The following is a 24627-nucleotide window of genomic DNA, read 5'->3' as shown; positions in this document are numbered from 1 at the left end:
GTTCTAATATCATTCTTTTACACATAGTTGCCCAGTTTTCCCAGCACCACTTACTGAAGAGACTGTCTCTTCTCCATTGTATATTCTTACCTCCTTTATCAAAGATAAGGTGACCATATGTGCGAGGGTTTATATCTGGGCTTTCTGTCCTGTTCCATTGATCTGTATTTCTGTTTTTGTGACTGTACCATACTGTCTTGATTACTGTAGCTTTGTAGTATAGTCTGAAGTCAGGGAGCCTGATTCCTCCAACTCCGTTTTTCTTTCTCAAGATTGTTTTGGCTCTTCAGGGTCTTCTGTGTTTCCATGCAAATTGTGAATTTTTTTGTTCTAGTTCTGTGAAAAATTGCGATTGGTAGTTTGATAGGAATTGCATTGAATCTGTAGATTGCTTTAGGGAGTATAGTCATTTTCACAATGCTGATTCTTCCAATCCAAGGACATGGTATATCTCTCCATCTGTTTGTATCATCTTTAATTTCTTTCATCAGTGTCTTATAGTTTTCTGCATACAGGTCTTTTCTCTCCTTAGGTAGGTTTATTCCTAGGTATTTTATTCCTTTTGTTGCCATGGTAAATGGGAGTGTATCCTTATTTTCTCTTTCAGATTTTTCATCATTAGTTTATAGGAATGCAAGAGATTTCTGTGCATTAATTTTGTATCCTGCTACTTTACCAAATTCATTGATTAGCTCTAGTACTTTTCTGGTGGCATTTTTAGGATTCTCTATGTATAGTATCATGTCATCTGCAAACAGTGACAGTTTTACTTCTCCTTTTCCAATTTGGATTCCTTTTATTTCTTTTTCTTTTCTGATTTCTGTGGCTAAAACTTCCAAAACTATGTTGAATAATAGTGGTGAGAGTGGGCAACCTTGTCTTGTTCCTGATCTTACTGGAAATGGTTTCAGTTTTTCCCATTCAGAACAATGCTGGCTGTGCGTTTGTCACATATGGTCTTTATTATGTTGAGGAAAGTTCCCTCTGTACCTACTTTCTGGATGGTTTTTATCATAAATGGGTGTTGAATTTTGTTGAAAGCTTTTTCTGCATCTGTTGAGATGATCATATGGTTTTTCTCCTTCAGTTTGTTAATATGGTGTATCACGTTGATTGATTTGCATCTACTGAAGAATCCTTGCATTCCTGGGATAAACCCCACTTGATTATAGTGTATGATCCCTTTAATGTGCTCTTGGATTCTGTTTGCTAGTATTTTGTTGAGGAATTTATGCATCTATGTTCATCAGTGATATTGGCCTGTAGTTTTCTTTTTTTGTGACATCTTTGGTTTTGGTATCAGGGTGATGGTGCCTCGTACAATGAGTTTAGGAGTGTTCCTCCCTCTGCTATATTTTGGAAGAGTTTGAGAAGGATAGGTGTTAGCTCTTCTCTAAATGTTTGATAGAATTTGCCTGTGAAGCCATCTGGTCCTGGACTTTTGTTTGTTGGAAGATTTTTAATCACAGTTTCATTTTCAGTGCTTGTTATTGGTCTGTTTATATTTTCTATTTCTTCCTGGTTCAGTCTTGGAAGGTTGTGCTTTTTTAAGAATTTGTCCATTTCTTCCAGGTTGTCCATTTTATTGGCATAGAGTTGCTTGTAGTAATCTCTCATGATCCTTTGTATTTCTGCCATGTCAGTTGTTACTTCTCCTTTTTCATTTCTAATTCTATTGATTTGAGTCTTCTCCCTTTTTTTCTTGATGAGTCTGGCTAATGGTTTATCAATTTTGTTTATCTTCTCAAAGAACCAGCTTTTAATTTTATTGATCTTTGCTATCGTTTCCTTCATTTCTTTTTCATTTATTTCTGATCTGATCTTTATGATTTCTTTCCTTCTGCTAACTTTGGGGTTTTTTGTTCTTCTTTCTCTAATTGCTTTAGGTGCAAGGTTAGCTTGTTTATTTGAGATGTTTCCTTTTGCTTAAGGTAGGATTGTATTGCTATAAACTTCCCTCCTAGAACTGCTTTTGCTGCATCCCATAGGTTTTGAGTCATCGTCTTTTCATTGTCATTTGTTTCTAGGTATTTTTTGTTGTCCTCTTTGACTTCTTCAGTGATCTCTTGGTTATTTAGTAGTGTATTGTTTAGCCTCCATGTGTTTATATTTTTTACATACTTTTTCCTGTAATTGATATCTAGTCTCATAGCGTTGTGGTCGGAAAAGATACTTGATATGATTTCAGGTTTCTTAAATTTACCAAGGCTTGATTTGTGACCCAATCTATGATCTCTCCTGGAGGATGTTCCATGAGCACTTGAAAAGAAAGTGTATTCTGTTGTTTTTGGATGGAGTGTCCTATAAATATCAATTAAGTCCATCTTTTTTAATGTATCATTTAAAGCTTGTGTTTTCTTATTTATTTTCATTTTGGATGATCTGTCCATTGGTGAAAATGGGTTGTTTAAGTCCCCTACTATTATTTTGTTACTGTCGATTTCCCCTTTTATGGCTGTTAGCATTTGCCTTATGTATTGAGGTGCTCCTGTGTTGGGTACATAAATATTTACAATTGTTGTGTATCTTCTTGGGTCGATCCCTTGATCATTATGTAGTGTCCTTCTTTGTCTCTTGTAATAGCCTTTATTTTAAAGTATTTTGTCTGATATGAGAGTTGCTACACCAGCTTTCTTTTGATTTCCATTTGCATGGAATATCTTTTTCCATCCCCTCACTTTCAGCCTGTGCGTGTCCGTAGGTCTGAGGTGGGTCTCCTGTAGACAACATATATATGGGTCTTGTTTTTGTATCCATTCAGGCAGTCTATGTCTTTTGGTTGGAGCATTTAATCCATTTACATTTAAGGTAGTTATTGATATGTATGTTCCTCTTACCATTTTCTTAATTGTTTTGCATTTGTTATTGTAGGTCTTTTCCTTCTCTTGTGTTTCCTGCCTAGAGAAGTTCCTTTAGCATTTGTAGCAAAGCTGGTTTGGTGGTGCTGATTTCTCTTAGCTTTTGCTTGTCTGGAAAGGTTTTAATTTCTCCGTCAAATCTGAAGGAGATCCTTGCTGGGTAGAGTAATCTTTGTTGTAGGTTTTGCCCTTTCATCACTTTAAATATGTCCTGCCACTCCCTTCTGGCTTGCAGAGTTTTTGCTGAAAGATCAGCTGTTAACCTTATGGGGATTCTGTTGTATGTTATTTGTTGCTTTTCCCTTGCTGCTTTTAATATTTTTTCTTTGTATTTAATTTCTGATAGTTTGATTAATACGTGTCTTGGCGTGTTTCTCCTTGGATTTATCCTGTATGGGACTCTCTGCAGTTCTTGGACTTGACTGACTATTTCCTTTCCCATATTAGGGAAGTTTTCAACTATAATCTCTTCAAATATTTTCTCAGACTGCTTCTTTTTCTCTTCTTCTGGAACCCCTGTAATTCGAACGTCGGTACGTTTAATGTTGTTCCAGAGGTCTCTGAGAGTGTCCTCAATTCTTTTAATTCTTTTTTCTTTATTCTGCTCTGCAGTAGTTATTTCCACTATTTTATCTTCCAGGTCCATTCTTCTGCCTCAGTTATTCTGCTGTTGATTACTTCTAGAGAATTTTTTATTTCTTTTATTGTGTTTTTCATCATTGTTTGTTTGCTCTTTAGTTCTTCTAGGTCCTTGTTAAATGTTTCTTGTATTTTCTCCATTCTATTTCTAAGATTTTGGATCATCTTTACTGTCATTACTCTGAATTCTTTTTCAGGTAGACTGCCTGTTTCTTCTTCATTTGTTTGGTCTGGTGGGTTTTTACCTTGCTCCTTCATCTGCTGTGTGTTTCTCTGTCTTCTCATTTTGCTTAACTTAAACTGTGTTTGGGGTCTCCTTTTTGCAGACTGCAGTTCGGTAGTTCCCGTTATTTTTGGTGTCTGCCCCCAGTGGCTAAGCTTGCTTCAGAGGGTTGTGTAGGTTTGCTGGTCGAGGGGACTGTTGCCTGTGTTCTGGTGGGTGAGGCTGAATCTTGTCTTCTGGTGGGCAGAACCGCATCCAGTGGTGTGTTTTGGGGTGTCTGTGAACTTAGTATGATTTTAGGCAACCTCTCTTCTAATGGGTGGGGTTGTGTTCCTGTCTTGCTAGTTGTTTGGCATAGGGTGTCCAGCACTGTAGCTTGCTTGTTGTTGGGTGGAGCTGGGTCTTACCGTTGAGATGGAGATCTCTGTGAGAGCTTTCATCGTTTGATATTACATGGGGCCAGGAAATCTCCGGTGTGTCAGTGGCCTGAACTTGGCTCTCCCACTTCAGAGGCTCAGGCCTGACAGACGGCCAGAGCACCAATTCCCTGTCAGACACTCAGCTCAGAAGAAAAGGGAGAAAAAGAAAGAAAGAAAGAAAGGAAACCATAGAAGTTATTAAAATAAAAAATTAAAAAAATTATTAAACATAAAAAAATAAGAAAGTAATAAAAAGAAAGAACAACCAAACCAAAAAACAAATCCACCAATGATAACAAGCGCTAAAAACTATACAAAAACAGAAAAAAAACACAAAAAATCGGACAGACAGAACCCTAGGACAAAGGGTAAAAGTTTCTTTGAGGACTTTCAGCTTTCAGGGTAAGTCTTGGCCAGTAAATTGTGGATAATTTCAGCCCTTCTCATGGTAGAGACCACCCATCACCCCGTAGACCTAAGGCAGGCAGCTCTACCTGCATTCCTAGATAGGCTTGCAAGAAAAAGGGTGAGCAGCGCTTGATAAATTTTGGTGTAATATCAAAGGAGAATATGTGTAATTGTGTGAAGAAGCTATTAAAATACTCCTGCGTTTTAAAACTACGTATCTGCGTGGGGCTAGACTCTCCATATAGTTCAACCAAAAAAACCATATTGCAACAAATTAAATGCAGAAGTAAATACAAGAATCCAGCTGTCTTCTTTCAAGCCATATAGGAAAGGAATTTGCAAACATATAAAAGAGTGCCGGGCTTCCCTGGTGGCGCAGTGGTTAACATTCCGCCTGCCAATCCAGGGTACACGGGTCCAAGCCCTCGTCTGGGAAGATCACACATGCAGTGGAGCAGCTAGGCCCGTGCACCACAACTACTGAGCCTGTGCTCTAGAGCCCATGAGCCAAACTACTGAGCCTGCCTGCCTCAGCTACTGAAGCCCCTGCCCCTGGAGCCCGTGCTCCGCAACCAGAGAAGCTACCACAGTGAGAAGCCCACGCACTGCAACAAGAAGCCTGCGCACCGCAACGAAGAGCGGCCCCCACTCACTGCAACTGGAGAAGGCCCGCCCGCAGCAACAAAGACCCAGTGCAGCCAAAAATAAGTAAATAAGAAGAGCACACTGTATACTTAAAAAAAAACAAAACAAAAAACCGACAGACAGAACCCTAGGACAAATGGTAAAAGCAAAGCTATGCAGACAAAATCACAAAAAGAAGCATACAGATACACACTCACAAAAAGAAAAAAAGGGAAATATATATGTATATTAAAAAGAAAAAAGGAAGAGAGCAACCAAATCAATAAACCAATGATAATATAAGCTCTAAATACTAAACTAAAATAAACATAACACCGGAAACAAAATGAGATGCAGAAAGCCAGCCCCAAGTCCACAGTTGCTCCCAAAGTCAACCACCTTAATTTTGGGATGGTTCATTGTCTATTCATGTATGCCACAGATTCAGGGTACATCAAGTTGATTGTGGAGATTTAATCTGCTGCTCCTGAGGCTGCTGGGAGAGATTTCCCTTTCTCTTCTTTGTTCTCACAGCTCCTGGGGTTCAGCTTTGGATTTGGCCCTGCCTCTGCATGTAGGTCGCCTGAGAGCGTGTGTTCCCGCCCAGGCAGGACGGGCTTAAAGTAGCAGCTGATTAGGGGGGTCTGGCTCACTCAGGCCAGGGGGAGGGAGGGGTACGGCATGCGGGGTGAGCCTGCGGCGGCAGAGGCCAGCATGACGTTGCACCAGCCTGAGGCGTGCCGTGTGTTCTTCTGGGGAAGTTGTCCCTGGATCACGGGACCCTGGCAGTGGTGGGCTGCACAGGCTCCCGGGAGGGGAGGTGTGGAGAGTGACCTGTGCTTGCAAACAGGCTCCTTGGTGGATGCAGCATCAGCCTTAGTGTCTCATGCCCGTCTCTGGGGTCCGCGCAGATAGCCGCGGCTTGCTCCCATCTCTGGAGCTCGTTTAGGAGGTGCTCTGAATCCCCTCTCCTCGCGCACCCTGAAACAATGGTCTCCTGACTCTTAGGCAGGTCCAGACCTTTTCCCGGACTCCCTCCTGGCTTGCTGTGGCGCACTAGCCCCCTTCAGGCTGTGTTCACGCAGCCAACCCCCGTCCTCTCCCTGGGATACGACCTCTGAAGCCGGATCCTTAGCTCCCAGCCCCCACCCGTCCTGGCGGATGAGCAGACAAGCCTCTCGGGCTGGTGAGTGCTGGTCAGCACCGATCCTCTGTGCAGGAATCTCTCCACTTTGCCCTCTGCACCCCTGTTGCTGCGTTCTCCTCCATGGCCCCAAAGCTTCCCCCCCACCCACTCCCCATCTCTGCCAGTGAAGGGACTTCCTAGTGTGTGGAAACTTTTCCTCCTTCACAGCTCCCTCCCCGAGGTGCAGGTCCCATCCCTATTCTTTTGTCTCTGTTTTCCTTTTTGCCCTACCCAGGTATGTGGGGAATTTCTTGCCTTTTGGGAAGTCTGGGGTTTTCTGCCAGCGTTCAGTAGGTGCTCAGTAGTTGTTCCACATATAGATGTATTATTGATGTATTTGTGGGGAGGAAGGTGATCTCCACATCTTACTCGTCCACAATCTTGAAGGTCCCTCCTCGGGAGAAGTAAGTTTGACCAGGTAGGCTGAGGCCCTGTAGGGGAGGCTATGCTTAGGAATCCAGTGAAGGATTGGAGTAGTAGGGGTTACAGGAACATTTCCCATGTCTTTGCCCACACACCATGGCTGCTTTTCCACCGCCCTTCTCTAATCCCTCTAGTCATTTTTCTCCGTCTAGCGCAGCCATCATTACACACCCTCTCTTTCCTACACCTCCTTCTCCTCTCTCTTTCTCTCCTTCCCTAGCTGTCAGAATCAGCTCAGAAGTCATCATCTCTGGGAGCACTCTGAAACCCTACAGTTAGAATTAATCATTACTTCCTCTGTTTCCACAGTGATTGTCTTACCCCTTCATTATAGCACTTAGTGCATTCTGTCTTGTATTACGGATATTTCCATCTCTCTCCCTTCATCGGATTGTAGGGGGCTTCTTATCACAGTAGCCCCGGTAGAGTGGCTTGAATCCAGATCATACTTAATATATGTTTGTTGATGAATGAATGAATGAATAAGGGATCCTTGTTTACCAAAGTTTTTATTTATATTATGTGTAAAGAGATAGATGTAGTAGAGACCAAAGTGGTGGAAATTCTAAAGGACTTTAATGATCAGATGAAGAAATTGTTTGGAGAAGTATAAAATATGTGCTCTGTCTCAGTTCAAGAGTATTGACCGCAATTTGGCTCTCCTAACCCTTTGCCTAAGTATAAACCACAACCCTTCTTCCACACCCATACTCTGCGCCAAACCACAGCCTCATAGCTCCAGCTTTACTAACCCGCCTGTGAATGTGCTGCCTGTTACAAGACGGAGCGGATACAATGAGACTAGGACAAGAAAGAACACCTGAAAACAAGGGAAATGGACTTTCCCCTGATTTATTTAAAACTTTTCTTCTCAAAAGTTCACTTTCATGGTATAAGCAGGTTTTTTTTTTTTTGGTTTTTTTGTTTGTTTTTTTAAAGAAGATGTTGGGGGTAGGAGTTTAATTAATTAATTTATTTTTGCTGTGTTGGGTCTTCGTTTCTGTGCGAGGGCTTTCTCTAGTTGTGGCAAGCGGGGGCCACTCTTAATCGCGGTGCACGGGCCTCTCCCTATCGCGGCCTCTCTTGTTGCGGAGCGCAGGCTCAGTAGTTGTGGCTCACGGGCCTAGTTGCTCCGTGGCATGTGGGATCCTCCCAGACCAGGGCTTAAACCTGTGTCCCCTGCATTAGCAGGCAGATTCTCAACCACTGCACCACCAGGGAAGCCCCCTGGTGTAAGCAGTTTTAAGTGGCTTTTCAAACATTAGCAGAGTTCAAACTCATACATGAATCAAAATTAGGCTTAAAATGTTTTATGCACAGCTGTGTGGGTTCCTGCACTTTCCACGCTTGAAGGATTTTAGATCACTAGTCAGCGTGTTGCATTTGCACATTTTCTTTATGCCTTTCAAATCGGAGCCTATTCATATACATGCACATCTTTTTGTAGATAATGATTTATGTATTTAGAAGCTCACTTCCTCATCAGTAAAATGAGGGGGTTGGAGTAGAAGATTTCCAAGATTGCTTTGTCAGCATTTTAAAATGAGTCAATTATCGTGTGACTGTAGGAATTAATTTTTGTCCAAGAGCCAGTGCCTACAGAATCTTTAATGGTTTTTTCTTTAGAATGTTTGCCACTAGGTGGCAGTAAGAAATATTATTCTTAGCGATGAGAAGTACTTATCAATTTTTAAGTTTACTTTAAAAGAGAGATTTGTAGGTCTAAAGTTTAAGGTGTCTGTTTTGAAGTTATGCAACCATAGCAAGGCCTCAATATGTTGTTTCTAGGACTTATGCTTATTTCATTCAGGGATAAAACTCTTGTGTCCCTTCATAGCAATTTGTATTAGGGAATTATGAGAAAAAACACATAAGTTAAAGCGCATAATTGCATTTTACAAAACATTTTTTTACAATAAAAAGTAAGATATGGTAATTGTAGAAACTTTGGAAATACAGGTAGTATAAAGAAGAAATTTTAAATCACTCCCAGAAATAATATATGTTAACTGTCATGTTTCTTCCTAGTATTTTTTTGCATATAAAATTAATATCACATTGAATATACAGTTCTTATACCTTGATTTTCAAATTAATGTTACATTGTCATTTCCTATGTCATTAAATATCTTTTTGACAATGTGATTCATGCTGTTGGATAAACCAAGATGGATTCAACAAATCCAATGTTGTTGGGTGCTTTGGTTGCTTCTAATTTTTCACTGTTATAAGTAATACTGTCATGAACCTAAATCTTTCCTTAGGATATATTTTTGGAAATCAAATTACTGGATAAAAGGATATGAATTTTAATGCTTTGGTTACATATCATCAAGTGACTTCCCAGGAAGGCTTTACAAATTTGTGCTCCCAGGACTTCCCTGGTGGCACAGTGGTTAAGAATCCGCCAATGAAGGAGACACGGGTTCGAGCCCTGGTCTGGGAAGATCCCACATGCCGTGGAGTAACTAAGCCTGTGTGCCACAGCTACTGAAGCCCGTGCACCTAGAGCCCGTGCACCACAACAAGAGAAGCCACCTCAGTGAGAAGCCAGCCCACCACAACAGAAGAGTAGCCCCCACTCGCCGCAACTAGAGAAAACCCATGCGCAGCAACGAAGACCCAACACAGCCATAAATAAATAAATAAATAAATAAATAAATAAATAAATAAATAAATAATAAATTTATTTATTTAAAAAAAAATTGTGTATCCAACAGCAATGGAGTGCCCCTTACCACATCTTTGCCAACACTGAGTATTAAGGTACAGGGTTGTTTTTCTTTTTTTCTTTTTATTATTATTATTATTTTTGCGGTACGCGGGCCTCTCACTGCTGTGGCCTCTCCCGTTGCGGAGCACAGGCTCCGGACGCGCAGGCTCAGCGGCCATGGCTCACGGGCCCAGCCACTCCGCGGCATGTGGGATCTTCCCGGACCGGGGCAGGAACCCGTGTCCCCTGCATCAGCAGGCGGACTCTCAACCACTGCGCCACCAGGGGAGCCCCTGGATTGTTTTTATATTGATAAAATCATTTCTGTATATACAATTTTGCATCTTTCTTTCTTCATTTAACATTATAACCATTTAAAATGCTGTCATAAATTCTTTATAAGCATTTTAATGGCTTACAGTGAGCCATGGTATTGAGGGTATTATAAATTATTCATTCCCTGCTGTTAGACATTTTTTACTATGAGAAATAACACTGTAGTGAACATCTTTGAGCATAATCCCCATCATGATATTTGGATTTATTTCCTTAAATGTATGTTAAAAGCTCTGAATGCTTTTAAAACCTTTAATATACATTCTCAAGTTGTTTTCTATAAAGTAGGCCTCTACCAACCTATAAGGTGTCTTCACGTTACAAACATCTAGGCAGACATAGCCCTGGCAGTCCAAGCATGGGGGTTGGTATGGTTTGTGTTATACTTGCTTACACTCTATAGGTGCCTTCGTGCAGTTCACAATAGCAGTGATGTGTGGATCCCATTTGTATTTTTCCAATAGCTCACACAGAGTACCTGTTTCAGAGAACCCAGATTAGCATTAGGTATTCATGTCTTTAAAACTCTTTAATTCATTTAATGGAAAATGTTATGTTGATATTTAAATTTGCCTTTTTGATTATGAGGCTGAACATTTATCCATGTGTTTCTTGGGCATTTGTGTTTTGTTTTAGAAATTATCTGTTCATACTCCTTTTTTATGCTCTTAGTATTTGTCATATGGTATTTTGCACACTGATTTGATTACATATGTCTGTATTATTTGTTGCTAATATTCTTCATAGTTTCGTGCTTATATTATTCACTGGAAAACACAAGAGTTTTTTTGTTTTTTAATTTAAAACGATCAGTGATTTGCTTCCTTGATTTTCAGTTTACAAAGTTCTTCCCCATTCAGACATGTGAAAAGTACTTGTATTTTCTTCTTGTTTATTATTTTATTTCAGTTTTACATTGATCTCTTTAATTTACAGTAAATTCAAGTATATTTTAATAAATAACGTAAGGTGAGAATCTAATTTTTTTCAAATAGTTTTCCTAGCACCATTTATTGCATAATCTTTCCTTTGTGATTTGTGGTGCATTCCTTTTTATGTATTAAATTATCACTTCTACTGTGATAAAAATATTTTACTGAGTTTGAAAACAGTAAAGATCACATTTTTAATATGGTGAAAGCACTGTTCATTAGTTATACATTTTTTTCACTGTTAGTATTTGTTTAAATTTACTTAATGTAATAATTTTATCACTAACTTATTTCTTCTTTATACCTGAATCAAAGTGACCTGAGTTATTTGGACAAATTAAGATTATTCGTTTCATAGAGACCACCCCATTTGCAAATGACCCAGATTCTAGGCATTATATATAATGGGGACTTACATTCATTTTTAAGACCTTTTTCTCTTTCTGTTTATGTTTTTTAGGGGTTGTTATCTCATATACTTTCCACCTTCAGATTTAATATAAAAGAAGTTGATCTTTTTACTCAAGTTCTTGGGTATGCACCCACAGATTACTATCCTGGTTTACTTAAAAATGTGAGTATTTTTAATTTATTAGTATTGAAATTTTCATTGCTTAATGTACCATCTGAAAAAAAGGTAAATGGAAATATTTCAGTCCTCCAGGAGAGATGTTTAACTTTTCTATGTTTATCTCTTCTTACCTTGGGTGGACTTATGACCATGTAAGGAAAAAATGTGAGATGGGAGATTATGAGAAAGAAGAAGGAAACCAGGAGAGGTTATTCTAAATCAACCAACCTCTCTGTCCCTTAACACATACATCTCATTTATTCTCTCAAAGATTTTTGGGAGAAAAGATTTCCTTAACCAATATAAACACAGCCTTTTACTGTTGGATGAATTTCGTTATTTAAAAATAACCTGATAGGAATTTTGTGTTAAAGCAAAATATTCAATAATAACAATCTTGTAAATAGTATTATATATTTACATCTTAGTATTAAAGCTGTGATTTCGTCTACCTTAAATTTTAACCAAATTCAAGAAATTTTAACTTATGGTCTTAACATAGCTCTTCTAAAAAATGTTATGAGATTTTTAATGTTTATTAACTATTCCTGTCTTTTGGAAGCTTTATACATGAATAGCGTTTTTAAAAAATAAAGAACTAAGTTAAGAAAGGAAAAAAGTAAGCTAACTCTAACATGGTTTTATTTTTAACAGGCTTGGTTTTAATTTGGGGGAAATTAATGACTTGTCTATTATTCATTTGCTTACATCAGAATATGGAGTAACAGACATTAAACATAAAATCCAAGTTATTAGTAAATGTGACTCGGCACTGCTTTGACAAAGTAAGACAAGGAAAGGATTGGTGGGGAAAGAGAGTAGGGAATCTCAACGGAAATATCACTCACATCAAGAAAAATAGAACTGATGTAATCCTGTTTGCAGCGTGAGTTAACCTGAAACTGATTTTGTTTTACAGATGGTTTTATCATTAGTGTCTGAACTCAGAGAGAATCATCTTAATGGATTTAACACTCAAAGGCGGTAGGTGTTAAACTAAACATCCCTATTCTTAAGTTTCAAAATGTATCAGTTTGGTTATAAGAGAAAAATTTTATAATTCTTAGGAAATGCATGTTCATAGTTATGGTTGTATTCTATGTGGAGAGATGATTTTCAGGGGATACATGGCAAATTGGTAAGTTTTACAAATTTTCTTCTTTTAATTACTATTCTCTCAACTCTCAGGTCAGTAAGTAGATCATACAATGACTCTTAGGCACCCATTGAGTAAAAAGCCCCACATATGCTGTATGGAACACAAAAGGAAGAAGTGTGCAGCTCAGTGTGAGTGTGTATCGTTCAGACACACACATACACGATCAGAATATTTACAAGGCAGTAGATATTTGATGTACACAAATAACCTATTTTAAGAAACATAGTATTCCAAAATCTAGACTAAACAAATCAAACAGATTCAGACAAATTTAAAGGCAATTAATCATATTACAAAATGTTTCTTCACTATATGAAGGAATTCAAAGTTGTTTTTATTGGTGAACATTTCATTTTTAGCAACTCATTAAGAGAATCTGGGGGCCAAAGAAATTTGTGGCATTTTTTTTGTAAAGCTATTGGAAATTAAAGCTCTATCAGAAATGGTCTTTGCCCTCAGCCTTTAGGAGTCCTTTGCATTTAACCCCTTAAAATAAACTATAAAACTCTTAGATGAAAACACTGGAGAAAATCTTCATGACATTAGATTTGGCAGGGATTTTTGGAATATGACACCAAAAGCACAAGAAACAAAGCAAAAGTAGATAAATTGGATTTCATTAATATTAAGCCAACACCTAGTAAGTGAGTGAAAACATTTGAGAATGATATATCTGATAAGGGACTAATATCCAGACTATAAAAAGAACTCCTAAACCTCAACAACAAGAAAAAACTCAGTTCAAAAATGGGTAAGAGGGCTTCCCTGGTGGCGCAGTGGTTGAGAGTCTGCCTGCCGATGCAGGGGACACGGGTTTGTGCCCCGGTCCGGGAAGATCCCACATGCCGCGGAGCGGCTGGGCCCGTGAGCCGTGGCCACTGAGCCTGCGCGTCCGCAGCCTGTGCTCTGCAACGGGAGAGGCCGCAACAGTGAGAGGCCCGCGTACCGCAGAAAAAAAAACATAATGCTTAGTGAAAGAAGCCAGTCATAAAAGACCACATATTGTATGATTCCATGCTTATAGAATGTCCAGAATAGACAAATCATACTATTGAGACAGAAAGTAGATTAGTTGTTGCCTGGGACTAGAGGTAGATACAGGGATTTCCTGCAGATGAGCACAAAAGATCTTGAGGTGATGGAAATGTCCTGAAAGTGGATGATGATGATGATGATGATGATGGTTGTCCAAGTCAGTAATTTGTTAAAAATCTTTGAAATGTACATTTCAAATAGGTGCATTTTGTGGTATATAAAATATACCTTAAAAAGTAATAAGAAGAGCCTGTAGGGTGCATGGAAAGCACTTACCATCATTTACATGTCAGGTAAAGACTTTGATTTAGCCTTGAGGTGAATGTTGAATAATGGATCTTTTAAATAATAGAATTAAAAATTACTGAAGGGGACTTCAAAAATCAATAAGATGCAGTGTGTACATACACCCCACACCAAACTCCCAATATAGGTAAAATTGATTTCTTAAAATTCAGCTAAAAATAAATAAAAATAAAAACAAAAAGCTGTTAACAAATAGAAAAGGGCAGCCAGACGTAGAAGGTATTTACAACTTGTAAAACAGACAAAGGACTAGTATTCAAACTATAGAAATGCCTCCTGGAAACCACTCATAAAGAGGCAAACACTCCAGTATGGAAATGGACAAGCTATATAAGCAGGTCATTACCAAAAGAGGAAAACTGAATAAATAATAAACATTTTAAAAATTCTTTAGGAGTGATGTCAGCAAGATAGCATAGGAAGCCCTAGTCCTGTTCCTCCACAGAGACACTAACTTAAAACTAGTGTATGACCCAAAGAGACTTTATGGGACTTCAGAAATCAATTACAAAGTCACAATACCCCTGGCAAACTCAAAGTCAAGCATAGCCATATCAAAACGGGTAAGAAAGCCATTTCATATCAACCACAATAGCCCCTCCCTTAAGCTGGCCTGGCTTGGGAGGACTGGGGGGAAAAGTCAAGCTGGAAGTATCTCCCTTGGGAGGGAAAGACTGGAAAGTGTCCAGTGTTCTGACTTTTGGGGGGCTACCTGAGGGACTGCTATCTGTCCTTCCTGACTCTGACCACTGACAGGGAGTCGGCATACTTTCAATTGCTGGAGACCATGGAGAGTTAAAGAGAGCTCAGCTGCTCTTTGCAGCAACAGAAAACTGGCAGTGCCACAGACAGGTTGGCTCAGGTCAGCATGATTAGGACAAAGTACCCAACTCACAACTTCTCTTTTGGGGTGGGGGTGGGGAGAAGAGTGGAATGTGCATACCATGTTACAACTTTTAAAGGGGCTACCCTAGAGATTAGTTTCCGTCTGCCCTGACTTGAGGCAGTAACAGAACCAGCATACTTTGGATGCCTGGGGGGCTGGAGAGAACAAAAGAGCTTAGTGGCTTGTTGCAGCATCAGAGAACCTGTGGTACCACAGATAAACACTAGAGGGAGGAAGAGATTATAAACTCCTGAAAAAGAAACTGGCAAAGCTCTAACTGGGAAATTATGTGCCTAGGCCCAGAGAAGATGCATCCCCAGAATATACCAAAAATTATAGGATGCAGGAAAAGCATTATTAAGAGGGAAGTATCTAGTGGTAAATGCCTTCATTAAAAAAGAAGAGGGGACTTCCCTGGTGGTCCAGTGGTTAAGAAACAGTCTTGCAATGCAGGGAATGCCAGTTCGAACCCTGGTCAGGGAACTGAGATCCCACATGCTGCAGGACAACTAAGCCCATTCCTCAGCTAATGAGCCTGGGTACTCTAGAGACCATGCACCGCAACTAAGACCTGATACAGCAAATAAATAAATATTTAAAAAATAATAATAATAAAATTAAAAAGAAGAGATATCTCAAATCAACAACATAATTTTATATCTCAAGGAGCTAGAACAGGCTAAACCCAAAGATACAGCAGGAATGAAAAAAATAAAGATTACAACAGAAATAAACTAAATAGAGACTAGAAAAAAACAGTAGAAAAAACTCAAAGAAACTAGGGTTGGTTTTTTAAAAGATCAACAAAATTGACAAACCCTTAGCTAGACTAACAAAAACAGAATATTCAAGCAATAAATACCAGAAATGAAAGAGGAGACATTACAACTGATGCCATAAAAATAGTAAGAATCATGAGAGACTATGAACTTTTACACACCAATGAATTGAATAACCTAGAAGAAATGGGTAAATTTTTATAAACGTACAACCTATTAATACTGAATTATAAATTTAAAAATCTGAACAGATCTATAACTAGTAAGGAGATAGAATCAGTAATCAAAAACCTCTCAACAAAGACAAGTCTAGGACCAGATAACTTCACTGGAGAATTCTACTAAACATTTAAAGAAGAATTAATACCAGTCCTTCCCAAAGCTCTTTCAAAAAGTTAGAGAAGGGAATACTTCAATATTCATTTTATGGAGCCAGCCCTGATATCAAAATCATACAGATATACCACAAGAAAAGAAAACCAAGACCAATATCCCTGATGAATATTGATGCAAAAATCCTCAACAAAATACTAGCAAAAGAAATTCAACAACACATTAAAAAACTGATATAGGGCTTCCTTGGTGGCGCAGTGGTTGAGAGTCCGCCTGCCGATGCAGGGGACACGGGTTCGTGCCCCGGTCTGGGAAGATCCCACATGCCGCGGAGCGGCTGGGCCAGTGAGCCACGGCCGCTGGGCCTGCGTGTCCGGAGCCTGTGTTCCGCAACGGGAGAGGCCACAACGGTGAGAGGCCCACGTACCAAAAAAAAAAAAAAAAAAAAAGAAAAAAAAGCTGATGCAGCGTGACCAAGTGGGATTTATTCCTAGCATGCAAGGATGGTTCAACATACAAAAATTAATCAATGTAATACACCATATTAATGGAATGATGTACAAAACGACACAGTAATTTCCACTGATATAGAAAAATTATTTGATAAAATTCAATACCCTTTCGTGATAAGAACATTCAAAAGACTAGGAACAAGGGAACTACCTCAACCATAATAAAGACCACATGTTAAGGACCCACAGGTAACATCAGACTCTCTGGTGAAAGATTGAAACCTTTTTTTTGAAAACCAGGAAGCAAAGATACCCTGTCTCACCACTTGTTTTCAACATAGTACTGAAGTCTTGACCAGAGCAATTAGGCAAGACAAAGAAATAAAAACCATTCAAGTATAAAAGGAAAAAGTAAAATGATCTATGTTCATAGATGACATGATCTTATATGCAGAAAACCCTAAGGACTCCACAAGAAAACGGTTAGAACTAAAAAATGAATTCAGCAAAGTTACAGGACACAGAATCAACACTCAAAAATCAGTTTTGTTTCTATACACTAACAATGAGCAATCCAAAAAGGAAAATTTAAAAATCCCATTTACAGTAGTGTCAAAAAGAAAAAATGTTTAGGAATAAACTGAAGGAGTAAAAGACTTGCACACTACAAAACATTAATGAAAGAAATTAAATATGACACAAATAAATGGTAAGGCATCCTGTGTTCATGTATTAGAAGACTCCATATTGTTAAAATATCCATACAACCCAATCAGTCTATAGGTGTGATGCAATTCTATCAAAATCCAAATGGCATTCTTCTTTCGCAGAAATAGAAAAACATCCTAAAATCCATATAGCATCTCAAAGGACTCCAAATAACTGAAACAATCTTGAAAAGAAAAACAAAACCAGAGGCTTCATACTCCATGATTTCAAAACATAATTCAAAACTACATTCATCAAAATAATTTGCTACTGGCATAAAGCCAGACATGTAGACCCATGGAACAGACTAGCAGTGAAGTTGCAAAAAGATATCTGTAATATGTCATTACTTACGTAAAATTTCAAAACACTCAAAACAATACTTACATATAAAGTAAAAGTGTTAAAAACTATTCAGAAATGATCTGCACCATTTTAGGGGAGTGCTAACTCCTGGAAGAGGAAATGGGATGAGAAGAAAGGTGTTTCAACTATAATTGAAACATTTTATTTCTTAAAACATCAAATATAAACGTTAGCATTGTAAGATCTGGGTAGTGGGTATACAGTTGATGTTTAATAATTCTCTGTGTTTTTGTATACATCATAAGTACTTTATAATTAAAGTTTTAAAAACTAAAATGCAGTGTTACCTAGTAAAATGCTAAAAATTAGATAATATTCAAAATAAAGAAATGATTTCCTGCCTCCAGGTCTTGTTTCCAAACTAGCAGGTGTAGTTCATGAAAAAATAATCATCTTTAATCAGCCTTAGATAGCTTAGTATGTATTCCTCTCTGCAACTTTTCCCCTTTATTTACATATTTTTGCACTCTATCCATTATTTAATTATACTGGTCTCTTCAGACATTTTTCTCAGAATTATTTGTGCTTTTCTTGTTCTCAGTTTTGGACAAGAGAAGACAGCAGTTCAGAAAAGTGTCTAAACTCTGCTGACCACAATCAGGAGAGCCTGCTGGAAGATATTAGCAGATCCTCTCTTTATAGCTGAGGCTCCGTTTGTACCAGATTGGGCCATTTTGTGGGGCAGGTTCATTTCCAAATTCATGACTGTTTCTTCATTAAGGATATTTGTTTTTTAAAAACAACATGGACAAATTTCCTGGCGCAGAGCAAAGTCCACTGAAGGGAGTCCATGCTGGCACCCCAGCTGGCAGTAGCAGCAAGGATAAAATGGTGATTAATTTGGTTAGTAGTTTAGAGCATTCTTAGTCAAGGCAAATCTGTGATTTAATTAGTAAAATTCTTAACTGAATTTACCAAGAATATGAGATGCCTGTGCTAATAGAATGTCCTCTAGACACTGACACATCGATACATTCCTAATTTGCTCTATTGAATGATGTTTTCTATGGAGTTTTTTTTTTTTTCCTTTTTAGAGAGAATTTTAGAATTCAACAAGAGGAACTTCTTGTGGGTATTTTTCTGAATGTGTTATGTTTTTAGGGAAATCCAATCTCTTGGATTAGGTTCACTTATACTTACCAGAAGGTTGAATTTAAAAAGGAATTTGATACCCAACATACTTTTTGAGTCTCATAAAGAGAGAGAGAGCTTTGAAAATCCTACTTTTAAGACCTAAAACCAGGAAGTTCTCTTCTACCTCCAGATAAGACCCGGGTCCGTAAAACCTTGTGTGAGACTCAGAACTCTTAAATCTACAGTTCTCTAGTGAATTATAAATTGAACCAAGTGTGTCCTCTTGTCTTGAGTAGGAACTGATCTTGTGAAATCAGTTAGTGGAATGGCATCATGATAATATTTGAAAGAGCTGCCAAACATGCTGGAGCCATTACAGTTGTTGCTGTAATAAGTTATTATAATAATTAAAATATGTATCATAACAATGTGTTCATCCTACTATATATCTGAAGTTATCTGTACATTTTTAATAAAAAAGTTTAATTTGATTACAGCATGGTGGGCAAAACTACTTTCTGATATACTTGGATCCAGATATTCCTATTATTTATGAAACTTGAGTCTTATCATTACTTTCCTTCTACTTGTATGGCTTCAAATGTTAAAACAACCAAAAGACTCTCAAACTTAAATTGCTTATAAATGATACTATACTGCTTTTTTTCTGGGATTTGTTTTTTTATAGAGGGTTTCTACACTTTTTTTCTTTTTGCCACTTGAATGCTTAAAGTTCATTTCAAAAGATTTGAAAGCCTCATAGAAAATATAGAAATTAATGTAATAACATCAATGCATAAATTGTCAGTGGAACAAAAGGAGAAATTAGGAAAATCTGTTTGGTTCTTTTTGCATTATTTTTAGACGCCTGATAAACGATCTTGTCATAGTGCTTTAAATAGAGTTTCACTTGCCACCAAGTAAAATCAACAATCCAATGACAGAATGTTTAAAATCTCTCTTGCTCTTTGCTACAAACTGTCTAGAAGGAGCAACATTGTGGACTTTCTGAGCATCATCAGTTTATCTTGTAGTTCTATGGTTTGCTGCAGTTGGTTTGGAAACTTCAGTACAACCACATAGGAAGGATGTCTCCAGCAGTATATGGTTACCATTGAGCCTTCTGTAGTTGAATTCTTGTGCAGAAATCATTTGGAAGTGCTGCTCTGGCAATCAGTCAAGACCTAATGCTTAGTGTAATCCAGTCTGGAAAACATTGCGTAACTCTGGTTGAAGTTGGATCTCTGCTCTCTGGCAAGCTTCTGACAAAAGAGGGAGCCTTGAAGGCTGTGAGCCATTTGCAGCCCTTCAGAAGATTATCATTTGGCCTGCCTGCATTTTGGTAGAACCAAGAGCTACCTCAGTTTACCTGAGACTTTAGAATTTTTCAGGAAAATTATCTTGGATTTTTTTCAGTCTAATGAGAGATACAATCTGCAGCCCATAAGCTTCAGCGCTTGATAAATGAATACCCTTGGTCCTGAGGTCCTCTTTTCCACCCACTCAGTTACCAGTGATAGTCTCTGACTCTCCTCCTTTTTTTTAAGATAATGAGAGAAAAGTTGTACTTACAGGTCTTTTAAAGAGGAGGACTGATGAGTCAAGGCTGTGGAGGCAAGATCACTATCTCTGTCCTCCTATATTTCAGAGTTCTGGATTTATTATGAGTGCATGTAATTCTCAGGCATATTTTTCAATTTCTCAAACATTATAGCGCCCTTGCTCTATGCAAAATATTCTGCTAGATTCTGTGCAAAATATGCACACACAAAAGCACCCTACATCACACACGAATACAACTTTCCCTTCTCTTATCCTACCCAGTAAGCTCATATATTCCAAAAATTTAAGGTATTTACAACTCAAGATAAATACGTCTTTTTGTTAACAACTTAGATGATAGACTCAAAAACACATGAATTAAATTTTAGGTCTGAAACCACCTAGACGGTAAGTTAGAGAAAGATGATAGAGCACTGTGGAAGATAAATGCTGTTGAAGAGACTTCAGTCATTTAGGAAAGTGGTAAAGAACAAGAAGTGAGTTTTAGAAAGGGTGAATATTTAAAGAGAAAAGACAAACTGTTCACACAAAAGAAGATATCATTGTGTAGCTCGACAAAAAAATTATCTCTATGAGAATTTTACTCTTGATTTTCAAGAAAATAATACAGCTAAACTAATAATTTGTAGGAATTAATTAATAAAAATATAAACCTGAAATGCAGTTCTATCATGTTTCCTTAAAGTATTCAGATTATTGCTAGAGATTGATATCTAGTTCTGGGGACTGCTATTGATATCTAGTTCTGGGGACTGCTATTAAAGTGTAGAGCAATGTTTCTCTACATTTTTTATACACATTGAGAAACAGTGTTTCTCAATGTGTATAAGATTCCCCTGGAAAAATGTAAACAGTTTTCTTGGCCTTACTCCCAAAGATGCTGATACTGCTGATTCCCAGGACCATACTTTGAGTAGCTCTGCTATAGAGAACTTGGACAGACCCTAAAGACTAAGTGAAAGACCTATGAGGAATAGCAACTCTAATAATCTAGCCAGGAGATTAAGATGAAAATGTAATTAAAAAAATTAAGTCAGGTGATGAACTAAGCACCTGAATGTCCTAGCATTCTTTTTATGCTTCCAACCTCTAAAATTACAGGGAAATTTTAACAATTAAATATATAATATTGTGAAATACGGGGGGCTTTTGATGACCCACAAACTGTGAGAAAGGCTTAAAATGGTTGGTAGTGGGATATTTTTCAAGGCAAATATCACATCCCAGAAAGTTTGTAAGAGAGTTACTTCGCGGGTGGATTCAAGGAGTAGTAGGGTACATGGCAGCCAACAAGATACTTGTTAGAGTACTGCAGTAATAGCAGCCAGCTGACTAGTCCCTCATACACTCCTCCAACTCATCCGCTGCCCCCAAAAAAGAGACAACAAAGGTGTCCTGTTTCCCACAAGAATGGGGGGAGGAGCCTTTGGAGGAGAACAAGCACCAGATGGCTGCCAACTCCCAGCAGTGTGGGGATGCTCTAACGCCCAGAATGCAGTTTACTGGCAGCCCCGGCCAGCACCGCGTCCTGACCCTTGACCAAGTGCTGGAGGCGGGCTGCACTGAACAGAGCACTCACGGAGAGACTAACATGGAACACCAAATGCCAGAAAGAGCAAATAAACGAAAATCACCAGACATTCATGAAAAGTTCACACCATAGGGGAAAAGTGAACCAAATGCAACAAACAGAAAATGCAAATGTACCAATTATATGCATTCCCAAGGACAAGCAAATGGATTTTTTAAATAAAAAATTAATTATCTTAAGAATAGTAAGAGAAACTATCAAATCCTTGAAGTAGGAATAAGCTGAGGTTTTTTCCAAAGAGACTTACGGGGAAAAAAAAAGAAAATTCAATAAACAGGAGTTAATTGAGTTTATGAATAGGAGATAAAGCTAAATATTAACCAACAATGACTCCATCCAAAGATTGAGCTGAGTAGTTCTCCTAGGATATAATACAACAGGACAAAGAAATGGAAAGTAAGACAAGTGTTTTCTTCTTTTTATTTTTAACTTTTAATACAGAGATCAAAAGGGGTGTCAAGGAAGATGGTGGATTAGGAAGTGCCAGGAATCCATCTCTTCACCTAGACAAAACTTTCATTGACAGGATCCGTTTGATGTAACTGTTGTAGTACTCTAGTCTGTTTGAGGACTTTCAGCTTTCAGGGTAAGGCTTGGCCAGTAAATTGTGGATAATTTCAGCCCTTCTCATGGTAGAGACCACCCATCACCAACCCCCTAGACCTATGGCAGGCAGCTCTACCTGCATTCCTAGATACGCTTGCAGGAAAAGGGTGAGCAGCGCTTGATAAATTTTGGTGTAATATCAAAGGAGAATATGTGTAATTGTGTGAAGAAGCTATTATAATACTCCTCCCTTTTAAAACTACATATCTGTGTGGGGCTAGACTCTCCATATAGTTCATCCAAAAAAAAAATATTGCAACAAATTAAATGCAGAAGTAAATACAAGAATCCAGCTGTCTTCTTTCAAGCCATATAGGAAAGAAATTTGCAAACATATAAAAGAGTGCCGGGCTTCCCTGGTGGCGCAGTGGTTAACATTCCGCCTGCCAATCCAGGGTACACGGGTCCAAGCCCTCGTCTGGGAAGACCACACATGCTGTGGAGCAGCTAGGCCCATGCACCACAACTACTGAGCCTGCACTCTAGAGCCCTCAAGCCACAACTACTGAAGCCCGTGTGCCTAGAGCCCGTGCTCTGCAACAAGAGAAACCACCACAATGAGAAGCCCGCACACTGCAACAAAGAGCAGCCCCCGCTCACCACAACTAGAGAAAGCACGCTAGCAGCAACGAAGACCCAATGCAGCCAAAAACAAATAAATGAAATAAATAAATTTTTAAAAATAAAAGAACTTTCAATTGGGAATCAAGTAACTAAGAGATCCAGTTTTACCAAGAATTTAAAAAAAAAAGAGTGCCACCAGGGATATTGGCTCAGTGCTTTGTGACATCCTGGAGGGGTGGGATAAGGAGGGTGGGAGGGAGAGAGACGCAAGAGGGAAGACATATGGGAACATATGTTTATGTATGACTAATTCACTTTGTTATAAAGCAGAAACTAACACACCATTGTAAAGCAATTATACCCCAATAAAGATGTTTAAAAAAAAAAAAAAAGAGTGCCACTCTTCTCACTGTTTTTGTTTTGTAAAATATAGTAATTTTTCAACAAAAATGTTATTCATGTTAACACCTAATGGATTTGTTAGTGTTACTTTTAGTGAATTGATAAATACTTTTAGGTGTCTTTGTTTTAATTTCAAATATGAGTATCAATAGTTATAACCTCAGAAACAAAAGCTGTTTGGCCTTTCAGTAATTTTTAAGGGTTTTTGAAACTCAAAAAGTCTAAAAACTACTGTCCTATAGTGAAGATCACAGTCAACTTTCCCCACCCATGCACATATTACTCACTACTGGGTTTTTAGTGCCTGTCTGTTAAATATAAGATGACAGGCCATAACTTGTGTTCCACTAGCAGCTCACCTCTTTGGGCCCAACTCAGAAACAAGAACCAGAAATGTAATCTTTCTCAGGCTGGTCAAGCCAGACTATTGCTGAAATAACTGGAAGTAAACCCTTAGTTACTACCCGTTTCTACTTTTCCAATAGTATTGCATCACTTCATTTATCATAGGTAATGGCCCCTGTGCGTTTTAGTCCAGCAAAGTCAAGCTACGGGAGCCCTTAAAATGGTGGGAATTCACATTGGGTTTGTGGACTGTACTATCGAAAGCCTTAGTTATAACACATTAAGCCTATAATTACACTCTGATTTGATGTGATTTCTGATATTTGGCACTTGTCAAACTGCAGTTTTCCCTTCTTTTCTTTTTCTTCTTCTTTTTTTTTTTTTTTGGTGCAGATGATTGAACAGAGTCTTCCCTGTTTATTTGGTGCAGTAATGTATAGAAGATAAAATAGGGGAAGGAGAAATGATCACCTTTAACAAGATTACTTTTTAAATGTTTTTATATATATTTGAAATTGTTAAATTGGTTTTGCTGAAACAGAATTTCACCCTTGAGATACTATTTGAATGTTGGTTTCAATAAAGTTTATTGAAGGTGTTAAGTAAAATAAAATAAATTTATATATATATATATTTAAGGTGTTTTAAAAAAGATGACAGGCAATGGTCACTACATATTGAAGGAAATATATTAAGCATATAGTCTTGAAAGTAGAAACCAGTGAAAATAAAGAAAAAAAAGATTATTTAAAGAAAAGATCATCTAAAATAAATTCATGTCATTGTCCCCATTAAGGGACTTCCCTGGTGGTCCAGTGGTAAAGAATCCACCTTCCAATGCAGGGGATGTGGTTTCAATCCCTGCTCGGGGAACTAAGATCCCGCATGCCATGGGGCAACTAAGCCCGTGTGCCACAACTACTGAGCCCCTGCCCGCCTCAACTAGAGAGCCACATGCCCCAAACTACAGAGCCCACATGCTCTGGAGCCTGCTGCACCACAACTAAAGAGAGAAAAAAAAAAAAAAACCCGCACACCACAACTACAGAGAAGCCCACGCGCCACAACGAAAAGATCCTGCATGTCGCCACTAAGACCCAACTCAGCCAAAAAAAAAAAAGTCCCT

The 24627-nt window shown here is 38.3% G+C and overlaps 1 protein-coding gene across 2 annotated transcripts in view; it reads left to right on the top strand.

The window, feature by feature from the left end:
* The window catches only part of FANCC (FA complementation group C), a 175865-nt gene that overhangs the window by 86985 nt on the left and 64253 nt on the right, over positions 1-24627 (top strand). For both annotated transcript variants that reach the window (XM_060155374.1, XM_060155375.1), the window contains exons 4-5: positions 11222-11335; positions 12252-12316. In XM_060155374.1, coding sequence (XP_060011357.1) covers positions 11222-11335; positions 12252-12316 — 179 coding nt within the window. The remainder of the gene's footprint in view (positions 1-11221; positions 11336-12251; positions 12317-24627) is intronic.

Source organism: Lagenorhynchus albirostris, chromosome 7, assembly GCF_949774975.1.
Source record: "Lagenorhynchus albirostris chromosome 7, mLagAlb1.1, whole genome shotgun sequence".
Lineage (NCBI taxonomy): Eukaryota > Metazoa > Chordata > Mammalia > Artiodactyla > Delphinidae > Lagenorhynchus > Lagenorhynchus albirostris.
The sequence above is the reverse complement of the archived record's forward strand: the minus strand, read 5'-3'. Positions and strand labels throughout refer to the sequence as shown.